The 18,650-nt window shown below is 35.9% G+C and overlaps 2 protein-coding genes, 1 long non-coding RNA gene and 1 other non-coding gene across 6 annotated transcripts; 2 read left to right on the forward strand and 2 right to left on the reverse strand.

Moving 5' to 3' along the window:
• Positions 1-5,617: 5,617 nt before the first annotated feature.
• TRNAS-GCU (transfer RNA serine (anticodon GCU)) lies at positions 5,618-5,699 on the forward strand. Its single transcript has one exon. It is a non-coding gene; the product is annotated as a tRNA-Ser (tRNA).
• Positions 5,700-6,313: 614 nt separating this feature from the next.
• On the forward strand, positions 6,314-10,392 carry CSLD5 (cellulose synthase-like D5). Its single transcript, XM_023670549.2, has 3 exons — positions 6,314-7,453; positions 7,532-8,336; positions 8,419-10,392. The coding sequence occupies exons 1-3, from the start codon at positions 6,528-6,530 to the stop codon at positions 10,198-10,200; spliced, it is 3,513 nt and encodes a 1,170-aa protein (XP_023526317.2). The 5' UTR covers positions 6,314-6,527; the 3' UTR covers positions 10,201-10,392.
• Positions 10,393-10,472: 80 nt separating this feature from the next.
• LOC111789843 (uncharacterized) lies at positions 10,473-14,700 on the reverse strand. Of its 3 annotated transcripts, none has more exons than XR_015420366.1 (3): positions 14,169-14,700; positions 13,015-13,421; positions 10,473-10,848 (listed from the first exon to the last, which is right to left on the reverse strand). It is a non-coding gene; the product is annotated as an uncharacterized LOC111789843 (long non-coding RNA). The 3 variants fall into 3 exon arrangements; XR_015420365.1 differs by having other exon boundaries at positions 13,531-14,700; XR_002814388.2 differs by having other exon boundaries at positions 13,015-14,700.
• A 252-nt stretch (positions 14,701-14,952) lies between these two features.
• Positions 14,953-16,675, reverse strand: LOC111789842 (putative galacturonosyltransferase-like 7). Its single transcript, XM_023670550.2, has one exon. The coding sequence runs from the start codon at positions 16,336-16,338 to the stop codon at positions 15,235-15,237; it is 1,104 nt and encodes a 367-aa protein (XP_023526318.2). The 5' UTR covers positions 16,339-16,675; the 3' UTR covers positions 14,953-15,234.
• Between the last annotated feature and the right edge of the window lie 1,975 nt (positions 16,676-18,650).

Below are 18,650 nucleotides of genomic sequence, written 5' to 3' on the forward strand. Positions count from 1 at the left end.
TGAGAGCAAATAAAAAATAAATAAAAGAGAATAAACTTTGGAGAATGAATTATCGAACTTCATGATAACAAACTATTGTTTAAAATATTTCTCGCAACTAAACTGCAACCAAGTATTATAAAGTAGTATGGTTATTTTAAGATCAGCCGAAAGATATATACCTAAATAAACCTATTCTTACTTTATTTTCGTTACATAATAAATTGAATATAAAATTTAAAAAAAATATATTTAAATTTTGTTTTATTTTATGTACTGTATTGATAATATGTATATATATATATAATTTTTTAATAAAAATATAAATACAAATATATTTCATTCCCTCGTGGTATGGTTCAAAATTGTTCAGAACTCTCTCAGTTCCTCCACTACTAAATTATTTATTTATTTATTTATTTTGAAATAAAATAATAATTCAACTTGAACTGACCTACAACGTTCCTCAAATGGAAAAAACAATAAAAAAAAAATAAACAAACGGTAAAATCTCGGGAGGGGAGAAGGAATGTGGGACCATTACTTTAGTTGAAATCAAAAAAACAATATTAAAAAAGGTAACTTTTTTATTTAAAAAAAAAGAGAAAAAAGAATATTAAAAAAGATAACTTTAGAAAGAAAAAAAAAAAAAAAAAAAAACTAGGAGGCGGTTGGCAATGGGTCTCGCTCACAATTGAAAATGGTTCTTTGAAAACAATTTCTAACAAAAGAAAAATAATTTAGAACAATTAACTTAATAATGTAGTTGGCCCTACCAATAGTGGCATGTGTTCGAGCTAAGTTCGAAGCATGCCGAAGTCAGGTAACATCGAGGTTAGCTTCGATCTTGTATGTGCTTGACCAATCAATTGACTTGGTTGTGAATCGATATGGACAATAGTTAGGTAAATTAAAAGTTTAGAGACATAGGTTTTAAAATTTTGATGATATTCATCGAGTAAATTATACTATTTCTTAATTAAAATTTTAATATTTTCTCGGGCTCAATTGAATTCTCGCTTTTGAGCTAGGTGGTAATAAATAGAAAATTTAAAACTAAAAATAATGCACAAAACTTATTGTAAAATAATTGTAATGTAGTTCGTTCGCACACATATATATAACAGCAAAAAGATGAACTTAATTCAAAATTGCATTAAAAAAAGAAAAATAATTACAATAAAAAGAAGTGGCGGCATTTCGAGGTTATTATTGTCAATTAAGCCAAACAAATAGGCTGCAGTTCAACGTCCATAAAATTCAAATGTTTGGTTCGTTGTTAAACCTTACTAGCTTCGGATACGATGGGGAGCCCACATGGAGCGTCTTACGTGGGCCCATGCCACAATTCAATTATTTATTTATTTATTTATTTATTCATTTTATTTTAAACTCGGAGACGTACTCTCGTAACTGCGGCGAATAAAATTATTTAGTGAAAGACCAATCATAGCTTGACAACTGGTGCCACATCCTTCAAACTGCTTACGTGTCACGGTTTCCCAACAAAGCGAGTAGGTGTAGTTTTATCAACACTTCTCATAAACCACTCTCACCTGTAAGCGCGTGTGTATACGCGCCTCGGTCACAATATAACGTTCAAAGAGTGTAAAATTCACATTTAAACGTTATAAAATAAGGTTCAAGGTTAATCAATTTATAACATTTCCTTTTATTTATTTTTATTTTTCTCAAATATTTGGAGTGAAAATAAATTAATTTAAACTTAATTAACGAGTAATTAGTTGAATTATGAAAAATAAATAATAATTAAAAGAGAGAAAAGAAATAATGGAAATGATTGAATGAAATATCTTTTGAAAACTTTAAATAAGCTTCACATGGGGAGGGGAAATGGTGCATGTACTGTTCATATATCTATACTATATGATTGTATTAAATTTCAAAACTTTATATTAACTTTATATGCTTCATGAAATGAACTGTGCAAACTCATGACTTTAGTGAGCCCACTTCATTTTCAACACCAAGAGAAAAAAAATAAAAAATAAAATAAAAATCACACGCGTCATCATCACATTGGCCATTTCATAAGCTTTTCTTTTTTCCTCTTAGGTACAGCAATTTTATATTCCCTCCCCCCCTTCACTTACACTTATTTCTTGCATGTGATTCTTGATGGTGAGTTATCATCAAGATGCAAAAATGTGGGGAAGTTTTATGATTATGTTAAATTAAGTCGATTTTTAATTTAGTCCCTATCCATTAGTTTAATTTCAATATGGTCCTTATAAACTAAAAATTGGAGAATGAATCGAACCTTTTAATTATGATAATTAGAGTTTTAGACTAGATAATTATATTTTACGATATGATTTGAACTTAAAATATTAATTTAAATATTGTTAAGGTATGATAATTAGTATTAACAAGAGTAAAGTAATAATAAACGTCACACTCTCTTAAAATAATATAATTATTTTGCCTTTGACATCATACCATAAACTTTTTTTATAATTCAATTTCCTCTCAAATATTATTATATATAATTAGTGTAAATCCAAGAAAGATTTGTGTAACTTTTTACCTATTTTAAGATAAATTTTAGGGTATACAGATTCTATATTCCTTATATTCATCTGTATGTTACATTAATAACTAAAATCTCATAAAACTCAAATATAAAACATTTGCAAGTCACAACGCACCACCCACATCAGTTACAAACGTCAAATATTCTTAATCTTCATAATAATTTTAAAAGTAGAGTAGAGTTGGATTGAATTGTTACTCTATTCTCAGGTTAGTCACGTTGGTTGGGTTAATTCGACCAACAAAATGTCTATCTTGAGTTTGGAGACGATATAAAGACCTATAGATTCTAAATTTTATCCTAGATTCTCACTCGAACCCACTTTTCAAACACTTAAAAAATGTAGAATTTTAAAAGAAAAAATATATTTAAAAAATAAAGGAGGCTACATTTTTAAAAATTTTAATCTAAATATAATTCTTTTATTAAATTCCCCACTTCCCACCATATGTCTCCTCAGATCCCACAAACATATTAAAAATAAATAAATAAAATAAAAAAGATTACCAAACCCATCTCTTTAATAATATCAATCTGTTCATCCATTCAACTTTTGGAGGTTAACTTTAAGCCTTGCAAATTAAGGATTCCCAATTATTTTTTATTACAAAAAAACCCCAAATTTATATGAAATTAACAAAGCTAAAGCAATCCATCATTATAATCATTCTAATTTTTGGCTGTCAACAAGATTTAGAAAAATAAATAAATAAATATATTGAATAAATTAGAAGGCCTAAACCTCATTTAATTAATTATATAACCAAATCTAAATCCCCCAAGTTGTCTACATTCAAAAAAAAAAAAAAAAAAAAAAAATTAATATATTAAATTCCACCATAATTTATGTTATTTATAATATCCACATTATTATTATTATTTTAATAAAAAAATCAATGGAAAAAAAAAAAAAAACAAATTAAGAAGAAGAAGAAAAAAAAAAAAGAATATTGGTGGGGGCAGCCTGCATTTTCAAGGAATGATGAAAGCATCCCACTCCTTTAACACATCATGAGAGGGAGGAAAATAAAAAAATAAAAAAATAAAAAAATAAAAAAATAAAAAAATAAAAAATAAAAAACATAAATAAATAAATAAAGAGACCCTTCTCCTTTTGCTCCTCTAATTATGCTCTCTTTCTTTCTTTATGTTATTATGATTTATGAATTTTCATTTTGTGTGAGAGGAAGGGTCGTTCCGAAGTTTAGCATCTTAGAGATATGATCGTTTAGTGCAAAATTTATAAGCCACTACGAACTAGATATCTATGTGTTTAGGTAACTGTACTATGTCCCTCGTGAAGAAAAGTTTGTGTATATGTTGTTTAATGTTGTTGTATGGAGATGATTTAGGGTTTGCAAATTAAGTTCTAATCGTGTATTGGATATAGTTGCTGATGATCTGAATAACATTATAGAACTAACTATATTTTATGGGGATTATTAAGGGGTTTGCTCGTTAATTTCCTTTTAGTGAACCTATTAGGTTGGCAGAGACTTGGTAGAACAAGGGTAGAATAGTAAAAATGCATGAACCTAAGTGAGTGCGGTTAAGAGGGTTTCCAATCACTTTATGATCATGATCTTGCTGGAATAAGAGCAAGAGACTGCATAGATAGATGATCGTTGGCTTGATTAAGGGTCGCATCCTCCTTTATATTGCTTGCTTTATGGGGTTTATTAGGAGGATGTCAACTAAACACTTTTAGAGAATTTGTGAATAATGTCCATAACATTACGATGAGAACTATAGATTGGAAGATGAACGCCAACGTTGTGCTTCGAGGGCCTACTAGCAATAGGTCTATGATAATGACAACAAAGTTCACAATGATAATGATGACGGCCGTAAGAGGAGACTAGTGGAACACCTAATCAAGAACCCTAAGAACTAAGTACGAAAACCGAAGGCTCAAATAGGGTTAAATAAACATAACTTATGGCTTTCATACCATGTCCCTAAGTTGAACTTAGTAGTAAACCTAGGTTATAACTCGAGAAGGGCTTGTAACATAGGAACGAACTCCTAAGTATGAATAAGACTCCGAATGAGACAAATAAATGAATCTATGACGTAAGACTTAAGAACTAACTAAGAACTTCGAGCAATCCGATCAACTCAATCCAAATCATTGAATTATAAACTTATTTGAATTGAATTATTTGGAAAGTAATTTTTAAAATATATATAAAATTGAGGAAAATTTTTTAATTAAATATTTAAAAATAAACATATATTTTATTTTTATTAAAAATAAAATTTTAAATAAATGACATGAACAACCAACTGAATTCAACTACCCACAAACATGACTTCAAGCGACAACTTTTATAGTTATAAAGAATCAAATTAAAATAATATTCAAACAATACAAACTAAATTGGAAATTTAGCATTTTTATTATTATTATTTTTTATTTTAATTTTATGCAAAACCCAAAAACAAGCAATTGAAGAGATGTGATTCCCTGACCAACGTGCATTTTTTTCTACAAAATTTTCTTTATTCTTCCAACCTGAAATAAATAAAAAGCACAAATATTTATTTTCCTTTAATTTTTAAAATATATATTTTTAAAAATTATAATTAAAAAAAACATAATTTAAATTAATTCCATGTTTTTGTGAGTAATGTCTTTCTTTCAGAGACAAACAACTTCATTCGGGAAAAACGACACCCCATCTCACTAAATTAAATAGTATTGGCTTTAAGGAATTAATCATTATTAATATTATGACAACTCAACTTCCTCAAACTGAGATAATGTTCTAACTTTGTGTATTTATTTGTATATTTATTTGTATATTTATTTGTATATCCATTGAATTAATAATATATCTATATATGATTCTTATTATAAACATTATTATTATAATTAGATACCTTTTTTTGGTAATTTATGTATATTTGTGGTAGTCGTTAAATTTATTATTATTATGGTTTGTCTATCATAACGAGCATAGTTCACTCGTAACTGATATGTATTATGACCCAAAAGAATAAGGGTCTTAAGCCCAACTCAAAGCCCAATTTTGGAATATAATTATATTTAAATATTTTAAATTTGATTTTATGTCAACAACAGTCGCTTTGGCCGAGTGGTTAAGGCGTGTGCCTGCTAAGTACATGGGGTTTCCCCGCGAGAGTTCGAATCTCTCAGGCGACGATTTTGTTTTTTATTTTTATTTTGTTTCAATACTTGGTCAATGATTATTAAACATTAAATATTTGAACGTTACTACAAAGTTTTAAATGTTTGAACGTTACACAGTATGCAATTGCTTGATAAAGAAAAGTTATATTAAATTATAAACTGAATTTCAAATTTCAAATTTTGTATTTAATTGCAATTTTCTAATTTTGTAATTAATATAAGTATTTTATAAATATTTGAATTATGAGATAATCAACACCGATATAATATATAATATAAAGTAAATTTTAAATGCATGACAGATTTTTAATATTTGAGTGGGCCCCACAAGTTTTGAAAATGTATCCCTTGCATTAAAATCATGACGTTATTATATGCATTTTTAAATTCAAAAAATATAAAATCTTTTTTAAATACTTCTCAATCATCTTTGACTTTACTGCCCTTCTTTTTTTTTTTTTTTTTTTTTTAAAAAAAACTTTATTACTTTCCAGCAACTCGACCGTTTTGGTCAGAACGGCCCGTAGGATCACATCAAATCTACGGTCCAGATCTCTCGACCGTTAAAATTCAAATTCTCTTTTTTCCCCCAAACCCCAATGTTCTGCTTTTTATCATCTAAAGCAAATATTGCCGTTGAATGAACTGTGCCATTCATTTTCCTCAAAACCCCCATGAACAAGCGTCCTTTCTTCTTCATTCCCCACTTCCAAATCCGCCATAGCTTGCAATGGATTCTTAACAATTTTCCTTCTCCTTGATTTTTCTGTTTCTCTTCTGGGTCATAGAAGCTTTCTCGGGAAAATTTACAGGCTCTGATTGTTCGTTTTGACTGAGAAAATGGTGAACAGGGCTTCCTCTCCGTCGTCTTCTCCGGTGAAGATAACTATCTCATCGGGATGTAAAACCGGCAATGGAATCATATCGATGGGCTTAACGAGTCCGATTTCGCGTGCTTCGATTTCAAATAACCCAAATTCCCCTCTTAGTTGCAGAGGAAACAGAGCCTCTAGCGGCGGAAACCGCCGGTCGAGTGGTGGAAAGTTCGTTTCCATGTCAAAAGATGAGGCGGTTGAAGAAAGTAACTCGGAGTTCGTTACTTACACTGTTCATATTCCTCCAACCCCAGATCACCAGTCGATTTCTGACTCTCAAGCAAGCCTCCCTGAGGAAAATTCAAATATGGGGAAGCCGCAGAGTAGCTTCATTTCTGGTACTCTTTTCACTGGGGGTTTCAATTCGGTGACTCGTGGGCATGTGATTGAGTCACTGGCGAACCCGACTGAGCCAATCAAATTGGGGCTTGTTTGCGGGATGAGAGGCTGTGATGAAAAGGCTTTGAAAGGGAACACGACGGTTCCATGTGATTGTGGGTTCAACATTTGCAGGGATTGTCATTTGGAATGTGTTAGCCATGGAGATGGCCGTTGTCCTGGTTGTAAAGAGAGTTACAGAAGTGTTAGTGATGATGAAGCAGAGGATCAAGCTTTGCCATTGCCTTCAATGGCGGATGCCAAGTTTGACAAAAGGCTGTCTTTGGTGAAATCATTCAAAGCTCAGAATCACCCGCCGGACTTCGATCATGCCCGGTGGCTTTTCGAGACCAAGGGGACATATGGCTATGGAAATGCAGTGTGGCCGAAGGACGGTTACGGGTTTGGCTCTGGAGCAAATGGTTTCGAGCAACCACCCGACTTCGGGGTGAAGAATCGGCGGCCCTTAACCCGGAAAGTCTCTGTTTCTGCTGCCATTCTAAGCCCATACAGGTGATTTTGTATTGATTTGAACTTATGATGTTTAATTTAGTGTGCTCTGTTTCTAAAGGGGTCTGTTTCTTTTGGCAGATTGCTTATTATAATCCGTCTAGTAGCACTTGGATTCTTTCTAACATGGAGAGTTAGACATCCAAATCATGAAGCAATGTGGCTATGGGGAATGTCCATTACTTGTGAACTCTGGTTTGCATTATCTTGGCTATTAGATCAACTTCCAAAGCTCTGTCCTGTAAACAGAGTAACCGACCTCTCTGTTCTCAAGGATCGTTTCGAGTCGCCAAATCTCCGAAACCCGAAGGGTCGATCTGATCTTCCGGGAATCGACGTGTTTGTATCAACTGCAGATCCTGAGAAAGAACCACCACTTGTAACAGCCAACACAATTCTCTCAATCCTTGCTGTGGATTACCCTGTGGAGAAACTGGCTTGTTACTTATCAGATGATGGTGGTTCTCTCCTGACATTCGAAGCATTAGCTGAGACAGCCAGCTTTGCAAGAGTGTGGGTTCCGTTCTGTCGAAAGCACGGAATCGAGCCGAGGAATCCCGAGGCTTACTTCGGACAGAAGCGTGACTTTCTTAAGAACAAAGTGAGGCTTGATTTTGTTAGAGAGAGGAGAATGGTGAAGAGAGAGTATGATGAATTCAAGGTGAGGATAAACTCATTGCCAGAGTCTATAAGGAGAAGATCAGATGCTTATAATGCCCATGAAGAACTTAGAGCCAAAATGAAGCAAATGGAAATGGGTAGCAATCCTTCAGAACAAATCAAGATCTCTAAGGCAACTTGGATGTCCGATGGCTCTTACTGGCCTGGAACTTGGGTATCTCCTGATACTGATCACTCAAGAGGAGATCATGCTGGTATAATTCAGGTAAGTTGTTTGACATATCGAACAACGGTTTGCGAAAACTCGAAAGGAAAGCTAAGATGTTTTGTTCATCAACTTGTTGCAGGCTATGCTAGCTCCTTCCAATGCAGAACCAGTTTATGGTTCAAAAGCAGATGGGGAGAATTTGATTGACACAACAGAGGTGGATATCAGATTGCCAATGCTAGTTTATGTGTCTCGTGAGAAGCGGCCGAGGTACGATCACAACAAGAAAGCGGGAGCGATGAATGCTCTTGTTCGAACCAGCGCAATAATGTCGAATGGGCCTTTCATTCTCAATCTCGACTGTGATCACTACATATACAACTCCTTGGCTCTACGAGAAGGGATGTGTTTTATGCTGGACAGGGGCGGTGATCGGATTTGTTATGTTCAGTTCCCGCAAAGATTCGAGGGGATCGACCCGAATGATCGGTATGCGAATCATAATACTGTGTTTTTTGATGTTAGTATGAGAGCTCTTGATGGGTTGCAGGGGCCTATGTATGTGGGGACTGGCTGCATATTCAGGAGGACGGCTTTGTATGGGTTTAGTCCTCCTAGAGCTACAGAGCACCATGGCTGGTTTGGTACTCGAAAAAGTAAGCTGTTACTAAGAAAGTCGAGGGTATCAAAGAAGGAAGACGATGAGATGGCCGCTCCGATCAATGGAGGCAGTCTAGATTGTGACGACGATGATGCAGACATTGAGTCCTTGCTTATGCCGAAGCGATTCGGAAACTCTACTTCTCTGGCTGCATCAATTCCGGTTGCAGAGTTTCAAGGAAGGTTGCTTCAAGAACTACAAAGCAAGGGCAATCAGGGTCGACCGGCTGGTTCTCTTGCCGTGCCCCGGGAACCTTTAGACGCTGCCACCGTTGCTGAGGCCATCAGTGTTATTTCCTGCTTCTATGAAGACAAGACAGAGTGGGGCAAAAGAGTAGGATGGATCTATGGCTCTGTAACAGAGGATGTGGTAACTGGTTATAGAATGCACAACAGAGGTTGGAGATCAGTGTATTGTGTTACCAAGCGCGATGCTTTTCGAGGCACAGCTCCGATCAACTTGACTGACAGGCTTCACCAAGTGCTCCGATGGGCCACGGGATCGGTCGAGATCTTTTTCTCGAGGAACAATGCCTTGTTTGCGACACGTAGAATGAAGTTCTTGCAAAGAGTAGCATACTTCAATGTTGGGATGTACCCTTTCACTTCCTTCTTCCTCCTTGTCTACTGCTTCTTGCCTGCAGTTTCTCTGTTTTCAGGGCAGTTCATAGTCCAATCCCTCAGTGTGACATTCCTAATCTTCCTACTAGCCATCACAATCACATTGTGCTTACTCGCCATCCTCGAGATCAAGTGGTCGGGCATTACAATCCACGATTGGTGGCGAAACGAGCAATTCTGGCTAATTGGCGGGACAAGCGCCCACCCAGCCGCCGTGCTACAAGGCCTGCTGAAAGTCATAGCAGGAGTAGATATCTCATTCACATTGACATCCAAATCAGCCACACCGGAGGACGGAGATGACGAATTCGCAGACCTATACGTTGTGAAGTGGAGCTTTCTGATGATCCCTCCAATCACAATCATGCTGGTGAACATGATAGCCATTGCAGTGGGAGTTGCAAAGACATTGTACAGTCCATTTCCAGAATGGAGCAAGCTCGTGGGGGGAGTGTTCTTCAGCTTCTGGGTTCTGTGTCATCTCTACCCATTTGCCAAAGGGCTGATGGGGCGCCGCGGCCGAGTCCCGACGATAGTCTATGTATGGTCGGGGCTTCTATCGATCATAATTTCGCTGCTATGGGTCTACATTAGTCCTCCATCTGGGGTACAAGATCGTATGAAGTTTCAGTTCCCTTGAATATTGAAATTAGGAAATGGGAATCTCCTCAATTTCCTGTTGTTATTGTGGGAAGTAGTAGTAGTAAGTATAGATAGATTGTGTGGCTTATTGTGTTTAGGGTTGTTTGTGGGGGTTAATGCCATGGATGTTGGTAAGAATTCTTTTGTAATTTTTTTTACTTGCTATATAATTCAAACTATTCCCGGTTAATATTTGTTTTTTACTACCCCAAATTACTTAGTAATATTATTACACACTCCATTTTATCAAGAGACAAAAAAGAAACAAGAAACGCAAAATTCAACCATTTACTACTCCAATTAAATTTTCTGATTGTGAAATATAATTACGAAAATAAAACCATTTTCGTATTATTTGTTCTTGCTGATGATGAGGATACGATCCTTTAATCCTCCTCCGACAGGTCGCCGCCATCGCCTACCTCTGAAACGTCATAAATTTCATCCAAGGCGATGGGGAAATGGGCGTCCAATGATGGGTGAACTTAGCCAGCAATGGGGAAAGGCTGAAGTTGTGATGTTCCCCTGTGTTTTGATTCGTCTTAACCAATTCTTTTCTGCAACAATTTCCTTTTTTTCTCTCTCCTTTAACCTCTTCTCTCGTTTAAGTTTCATCATATCAGTCCCACTCTCACTCTTCTGCAATCTGAAAGAACAAATAATAATAATAATAATAATAAAAAAATAAAAAATAAAAAAAGAACAGAACAACAAAACTAATGTTTTAAAATTTGTCATCGCAAGAAAGAAACTTGCATTATTCGGGGTTTGGTGGGAAAGGGGATGAGGTAAGAAAATCCGTGTGGTTGGTTAAGTGTGGAGCAAAACAGGAATGGCATCTCTTCGTCTTGAAGGAGTCATCCCTGTCTGAGAGAACATTGTTTGGTTGGGGACGAGAAAAACCAGCTAAGGATGTTCAAACGCATGACTAAACTAGGCATGTTTTGTGTAACTTTTTAAGAAAAATTCATCACTACTTCACACAGATATATATTCCCACCCACCAATAAGTGGGAGAGGCACCACCCCTCACCGCTTAATCCACGAAGCAGATAAAAATAAAGTATCATATCAAAATCCAATAGTTTATCCAAAGAACAATTGAAGGATTTCCTCTTATTCACCGAGGGGGAAGTAGGAGTTCTACCAGCAGCGCCCGTCGCGGTTGACCCATCATCATCTCGCGTCGCGTCCTCTCTCGGATTGGGAGGCTGAAACATACCTTATACAATCCCTAGAACAAATAATGGAATGATAATCCAATGACGACTTACTAGAAAAAATTGGCTGCTACAATATTATTGTCATGGAAGAGGCCTGATGGAGGAAATGGTGCAAATAATTGCTGCGACGTTAGTTGTTTTTGGACTTGGAAACAGATAGAGGCGTTTTAGATCTTGAGATAAAGAAAATAGTTGATTCAGATATGAAACAATTCAAATCTGGAGAAGAAAGGGGGACATATTTCATTATTCACTTGATTTTTTTTTTTGTTAGGTTAAATTATTCCTACGTTTAAAATTGAATTACTGAATTGAGTAAAGTAACAATGATTTCCCCCCAAAAATAATACCACACCTAAAATATTTGTATGAGATGGCTATTTTATGAATTGAGATGCAAAATTTCGAATTATAATACTCCAATGGCTTAATAGAGATTTACCCTTTTCTCAATTATCTAACTTGTGCTCAACTATTATACCAAGAGGACTCTTACTACTCCTTAGCTACCTTTTATCTATTTCATCCCCAATCCATAATGCTACATTAGAATTCTATCCTGATCTAAACGTCGCACTCTCTGATTGGAAGGATTATAACAAAAGGCTAATCAACATTTACTTGAATCTATTGTTAGTGTTACTTCATTTACTAGTTAGACAAACGTGAAACTTCTAACTAGTTATAGACACCCGTCTACCTTCCAAGACGCTCTATAATAGTCTTCCCTCTTTCTCGCTATCTCCATTCTAGCATTGTGCTCTCCTCTCTTTAGAAGGTTTAAATTCATAAGAACACGAAATTCTTTGGTTGACAAGGTTTGATGGGAGACTGAACACTCAGAATTGTCTCCAAGGACTCTTCTTTTGTTTTGCAGCCACAATGGTGGGTTCTTTGCAAGAAGTAAAAGGACCTCAATAATCTTATGTGAGATTGCTCGTTTGTTTTCCATTTTTGGAGTCAATTTTTCCAAGACATTCGGGTTTGATTTGGTTCATAATAGAGCGAAGAAGTGCACCTAAACCCTTCTTTCCACGACGAAGAGTTTTGTGGAAAAGTTTTTTCCTCCATTACATGAGACATTTGACTTGAGAGGAATACTAGGAACTTTAGAGTGTTTGAGAAGTCTAGGGAGGATCTTTGGGATTGGTTAGATTTAACTTGTCTTTATGAACGTTTGATGATCAAACTTCTTGTAGTTACCAACTTGGTGAATTAGCTTTGGAGTTGTTGGTGGGTTTGTGTTTTAGCATACTTGTGTACATTCTTCAATTTCTCATAATAAAAACCCAGTTTCTAATAAAAGAACGACAAAAAAAAAAAAAGAATCAATCGATATATGCATAATCAATTTACTAACTATTAATGCCAAAAAAGTTAATAATCGTGAAGCCACCCAAGACAATCGTTATTCACATGATCAGAAGCTAAAAGACATGAAAGATAAACTGGATCCACCTAGAAAACCATTGCTTCACCTAATGACACAAAATAATCTTATTTTACTAACTAGTTTGAAAACCCACCATTTTCATTATTTAAAAATATATAAAACAAAAAGATTTTATACACACATATACAGCTATTACCTCCATATCCTCCACAAGTTCCGAAGATTCCTTTAAATTGTAGATGCAAAGATGCTCCCATCACATTTATGGGCGATAAATAGGTTCTAATCAAATGGCCATGCTTCACTTAGACCAGGCCTGAAAGTGAGGGAAGAGAGAGATACAACGAATATTCAGTGAGAAATCTAAAGCTCAAAAAAAAAAAAAAAAAAAACTAATTAAGCCAGAGAATAGTAGAATTTTTGGTCCCCCCATTTCAAGATCAACTCCATGGCTATTACTAGCTGTAAAGGGATCCGAAGTCTACTCTTCCCAACACCATCCATTTTCTTCTTTTTCCCCCACTACTAGCCGTCCATTATGGGATATAGATTTCTCCGACGGCTGTGATTGTGATTATCTTTTGTTTTTCTCCGAAAGCATATCTATTGCAACAAAAAGAAAACGGGCCAAAGAAAAGAACATTAAGATATATCTGTCTTAAAATAAGCACAAGAAACAGCCTGGCATGACGGCACAAGCAAGAAGACTTACAAGGGAGGAAAGGTAGAGATGTTTGCCCCCATCCACAATTCAAAGACAAAGCAGAAAAGACTAAAATAAGAAAACTATTCTCACAGTGAAGTTCAATCCAATCATGGAGAAAAGTACTTAAATTACATTTGTAATTTAACAACCATGTTGCAATATCAACTTCAAATAAAATATTATATAGTATAGTACGAGCTATTCTGTATAGAATTAATATTATACTATTAGTAAAGTTTACCCAATGTGGCCAGCCACATAAGAAGCCCAGGCAACAAACGGTCCCCACACATATAACAATGGGACACATATGGGTCCCTCAGCCTACATGCTGTTCTATCTTTAAATTCCTCAACTTCTTCCTTTCTAAGCGACAAAAGAGTATTAATGTCGAAATGGATGGATAAATCTGATACTTCCACATACTTCTGCTAACATTTTGAGCAAAAGAAATAGAAATACAGCATATAAATTTTGGGAGAATCAACTTGAGCATAGCTCTATATTTAGAGCTCAGGAACATTTATTTCATAAACTAAAAGTTTCAATCTACGCTCCATAATTGTAATGCTATATTCTAAAGAGAGATAATAAGAAAAAAAATGGGAGGGACTAAAGAAAAACAAATGGAGGTGTGACCCCACCCGTGTGGTAAGGCCAGGAAAGGACATTGAACCAATGGGTAGTTAACAAGTCACCAGCACCTGCCACCGAATCCGCTTCTTTAACTCAAAAGAGTCCATGGACTTTACTTCTTATAAAAAAAAAAGAAAACCTTTAAGATTCTTCCAATACTACAATTTGGTCCTCCAGCTGGCACACATTGGAGTATTATAGAAACAGCCACTCGGTCCCTTTTGTCCACTATTGGCAATAAGGGATAACTTCTTAATAATTTATGTACACTAGCATAACGCCTAAACCCACATGCCCCCAATATTTTCTTGATGCCCATCTTCCTACTCTCAAAACGTAGACCACACTTTCTGACCTAAGCAATAAACAGATATTTAGGATGAAGAAGTTCTAAATATGCTTAAAACCTGAGAATTCAGTTCCAATTTGAACAGAAAAGCCTTGAGAAAAGTGATGCATATCTGTAGAGTTATGTGTTCTGGTGCATCAATAAAAGCAACTCTTGAAATAAGTTAAAAGTGAGAGAAATATGGAATGGTAACCGTACCTTTTAATAAGAAGAGGAGTTCCCCAGGGCGAAATATGTTGTTTAAATGGAGCCAGAACGCTAGAACGCTGCAGAAAATAATCTGTGTTGGACCTGCAAGGAAATTCCATATCTACAAACGACTTGTTTACTTCAGGCAAGACCACCGTGTGAAGGATTGGATGGCTACACTTGATATATAATCATTCTAAACTGGCAAAAGCTTAAAGGAGCAGGAAATACAATTGCTTTATCGACAATTTCAATACACGGAACACCATCATCAAGTATCCATTCATAAAAGAACGCAAAGTCTGTACAAACAAATCGAATGGCCCGTTTTTTCCCTTTTTATTTTCAGACCCAGGAAAAATCGTAAAATAGGATACACATCGCCTGGAAGATGGAGTTAGAAGAAGAAGCACAAAGTAACTGGAGAGAGACGGAAAAACAACGAGAAATAGGACTAAAATTGGAAAATTTATCAAAAAAGTCAAAAAAAGTCCTGCAGGGAAATTTACCGGCGACCTCATATATCCTCTGAGATTTCACAAGGAGTATCCGTACAAATCGTATGGTGACCATAGGGAGTCCAGTGGACATGGTTGTTTAGAGTCCAACCTAAGCCATGGCTTCCCACTGCCGGACCAATGCAAGAGGCTCGTCGGACCCGGGTGGAGGTCACGGCAGCTGCCTCTGACGCTATCACCTCCTAAACCATGCTGGTTCCATCGGTGTTCGATGGTCGCCACGTTGCCCGCGAAAACCAACAGGAACGGCGGCAGTGACCCAAGTTCATAGATGCGATTACTCTTCTGAAGCTTCATCCACGATTCAATCTTCTCCGTGTACCCACTAGCCCTCCACTTAACCAAATCTATGACCATAACGCCGGTGTTGAAGTAACATGGTTTTCTTCCAGCAAATGTCCCGAAAAGTCTCTCATCAGACCAGAAACGCGCTGTGAAATACTTGCTAAAATTGGCATGGCAGTACTCAGGAGCTCCGATTGTCCACTCACCCAAACTCGTCGTCCATAGCTTTCGGATATCATCTACCACAATAAGATCAGAATCCAGGTAAATTACCTTCTTCACACAGGACTCGAGCAACCCAGCCAAGTAATTTCTAGCATAATTAAGTGGCTGCTCCAGCGCTTGCCTGACCGAAGTGGAGATAAGATCGCGGACAATCTCCGGATCGAAATAGTACACTTTAAATTTCAACTGAGGGAAGGTGGATCGAACGAAGTCCTCGAGACTTGTATCCGAAACGAGAAAATGAAAGAAAACACTGTCTGGACATTGCGAGTTTCGAAGAATCGAATTGACGGCCGCAACTGAGCCACGAAGGTACTCCACATCAAGCGTAATGGCAACATGAACCAAATTCGGATCGCACACACCAAACTTCCCAGAATATTTCGAGTCACCGCCACCGCATTGACCGGCATTGCGAAATGTAGATGCCTTTCGGAAGGAGAATCTGTTCAACGATCTGGAAGAGGCAGTATCAAGAGGCAAACGAAGGTAAAAATCAAGATGAGAGGATCGAATGGCTTCAGCCGGAGGAAACGATTGCAAAGCCGGAGCAAGCACAATCATCACCATTGCTGCGGAGAAAACCCCCGATACTGTCATCAACCAAAGCATATTCACCCTGTATACCTCGTTCTTCTTTTTCTTCTTCCACTACAAACCAAATCGATCTACCAAAATCGACAAAAAAAGAACACGTTCCAAGGAACGCTAGGGTTCCTTTAACGTCCTCCAGAGCTCTCAAGAAATCAATACATCAAAGAAAACAACAACAACAAATATAAGCCCTAAACGAGATCTAATCAATTTTTCCCTCCCCGCAAGTACGTAAAAGCGAAAACGTATGCCGTGGGAACAAAGCAAGCAGAGAGCAGAAAAAGGCAAAAGAAGAAAAAGAAGATGATGATGGCAACGCTGTAGCGGATAGCAATGAAGAAAAATCGGACCTCAAAAGAAACGCCGATAGAGGATTTCACCGGCGGCCGATCTGCAGGAGGATTCTCTCTCTTCTTCTCCTCCTCCTCCTCCTCCTATTACTCTGTCGGTTGCAGAGCAATGGAAGAAGACAAAGCTGCAGACGCACAAAGTGGTCGAGTGAATGGACCTTTTCCATTTCAAATCCCCACATTGGCCTAAATATTAATTATTGAAGTCTTTGGGGTTACAGGGTCAATTGCTACATTTGTTATTTCATTATTATGGAAAGTTGGTAGGCCAAAATGTAAATAAAAAAATAATATATCTTCATTTTTCTCTCCCTCATCCATAATTATAAAACAAAAATTTTAGATATTTCATTAAAAATGTTTTAGAAAATAAAAATTTATGAATATTAGTTGAGATGGATAGTTACATTTAATTATTTCTTCAGAACGACCTTTCATCTAAATATAATTCAATTAGTTAAAGATATATATTTTCATAATTAAATATTTAATTTTTTTTTCTCTATATCGGTCTATTCACAAAAAGAATAACGTTTCCACTAAGAATAACGTTTCCACTAATTTTCTCGGGTCAACTCTCTATACTACATCATTATGAACTTGTACTTTTTTTTTTGTATAATTACACTTACCATCTGTGATTTATTTGTATGGTATTTAATTAATATTTACATTTTTTCTCGTTCTTTTAACCATTAAAAATAAAAATAGTTAAAAGTTAAGATTTTCAAATATTTCGTGATTAATTAAATATAAAACGAAGCAAAATTTCTCTGTTTTAACTCAATTCGAACTCTATCCTATTTTTTAAAAAATTAAGAATATTTGAATTTGTAACTGATCTTAACGATATGTTGTGATGGTAAACATTTGATATTTGAAGTTTATGAAATTTTAGTTATAAATATGATTTTTTTTAATAAATAAAAGAAAAAAACAACATGATAATCTAACTCAATTCGCAAATAGACGGTTAGCATGTGTAACCGTTCAAACCCACCATATTATCCGCTTTGGCCCATTACTTATCGTCGTCAGACTCACAATTTCAAAACGTGTCTACTTGGTAGATATTTCCACACCCTTACAAGGAATGTTTCGTTTCCCTCTCCAACCAATTTAAGATCTCACAATCCACTCCTTTGGAGCCCTAGCGTCCTCACTAACGCACCACCCAGTGTCTAGCTCTGATACTCTTTGTAACAAGTCATGCCTACCTATAACAGATATTGTCCTTTTGGCCGGTTACGTATCGTCGTCAATCTCATGGTTTTAAAAAGTGTCTACTAGAGAGAAGTTTCTACACCCCTATAGGAATGTTCCATTCCTCTCTCCAATCAATGTGAGATCTCTCAGAATGGATTTATGAATTATATTTCAGTTGCTCGAGCACTAACTCATCTAATCCAAAATGAATAAAGCATTTACACTATCTTATTTTATTATATTTCTATCACATATTATGCTTTAATGTTGAAAATTAATAAAGTGTTGGTAGTCTTAATGTGTGTTGATGCTTTGTTTGATAATCAAGGGGGAAAGAACATTAATCTCATGATGATGAGCAATGAAGGGAGTTCCTTTGAGAAGGTTCATCCCCAAAGTGAAAGATGTTGTTTGGAGACGAACCAATGTGGAAGCTGATGGGCATGTGGCACCCAAGTAAAGAAGGGGTCATCAGGTGCCAGAATGTCGAACCCGAAGTGTGGGTGAAGATGAAGAAGTTAGCTCGGGTTCCTTGGTAACCTAATAACATTCCTACGTGTCCTCGTAACGAACCATAATAATAATTAAGGAATGGAATATATGTAATTTTTGTAATATAATATTAGAAAATAAAAAAGAAATATATTTTCTAAGAATTTGTTATGGCATCACGATCTTGTGTGACATGTCTTGTAGCAGTTACATTCATTTAATCTTCAATGTGGACAATAGTAAGAGATAGCCTTTACCGAATAAAGCGACTACTCACCTGTC

This window comes from Cucurbita pepo, chromosome 3 (genome assembly GCF_057944985.1).
Source record: "Cucurbita pepo subsp. pepo isolate OVF chromosome 3, ASM5794498v1, whole genome shotgun sequence".
In the NCBI taxonomy this organism is placed as follows: domain Eukaryota; kingdom Viridiplantae; phylum Streptophyta; class Magnoliopsida; order Cucurbitales; family Cucurbitaceae; genus Cucurbita; species Cucurbita pepo.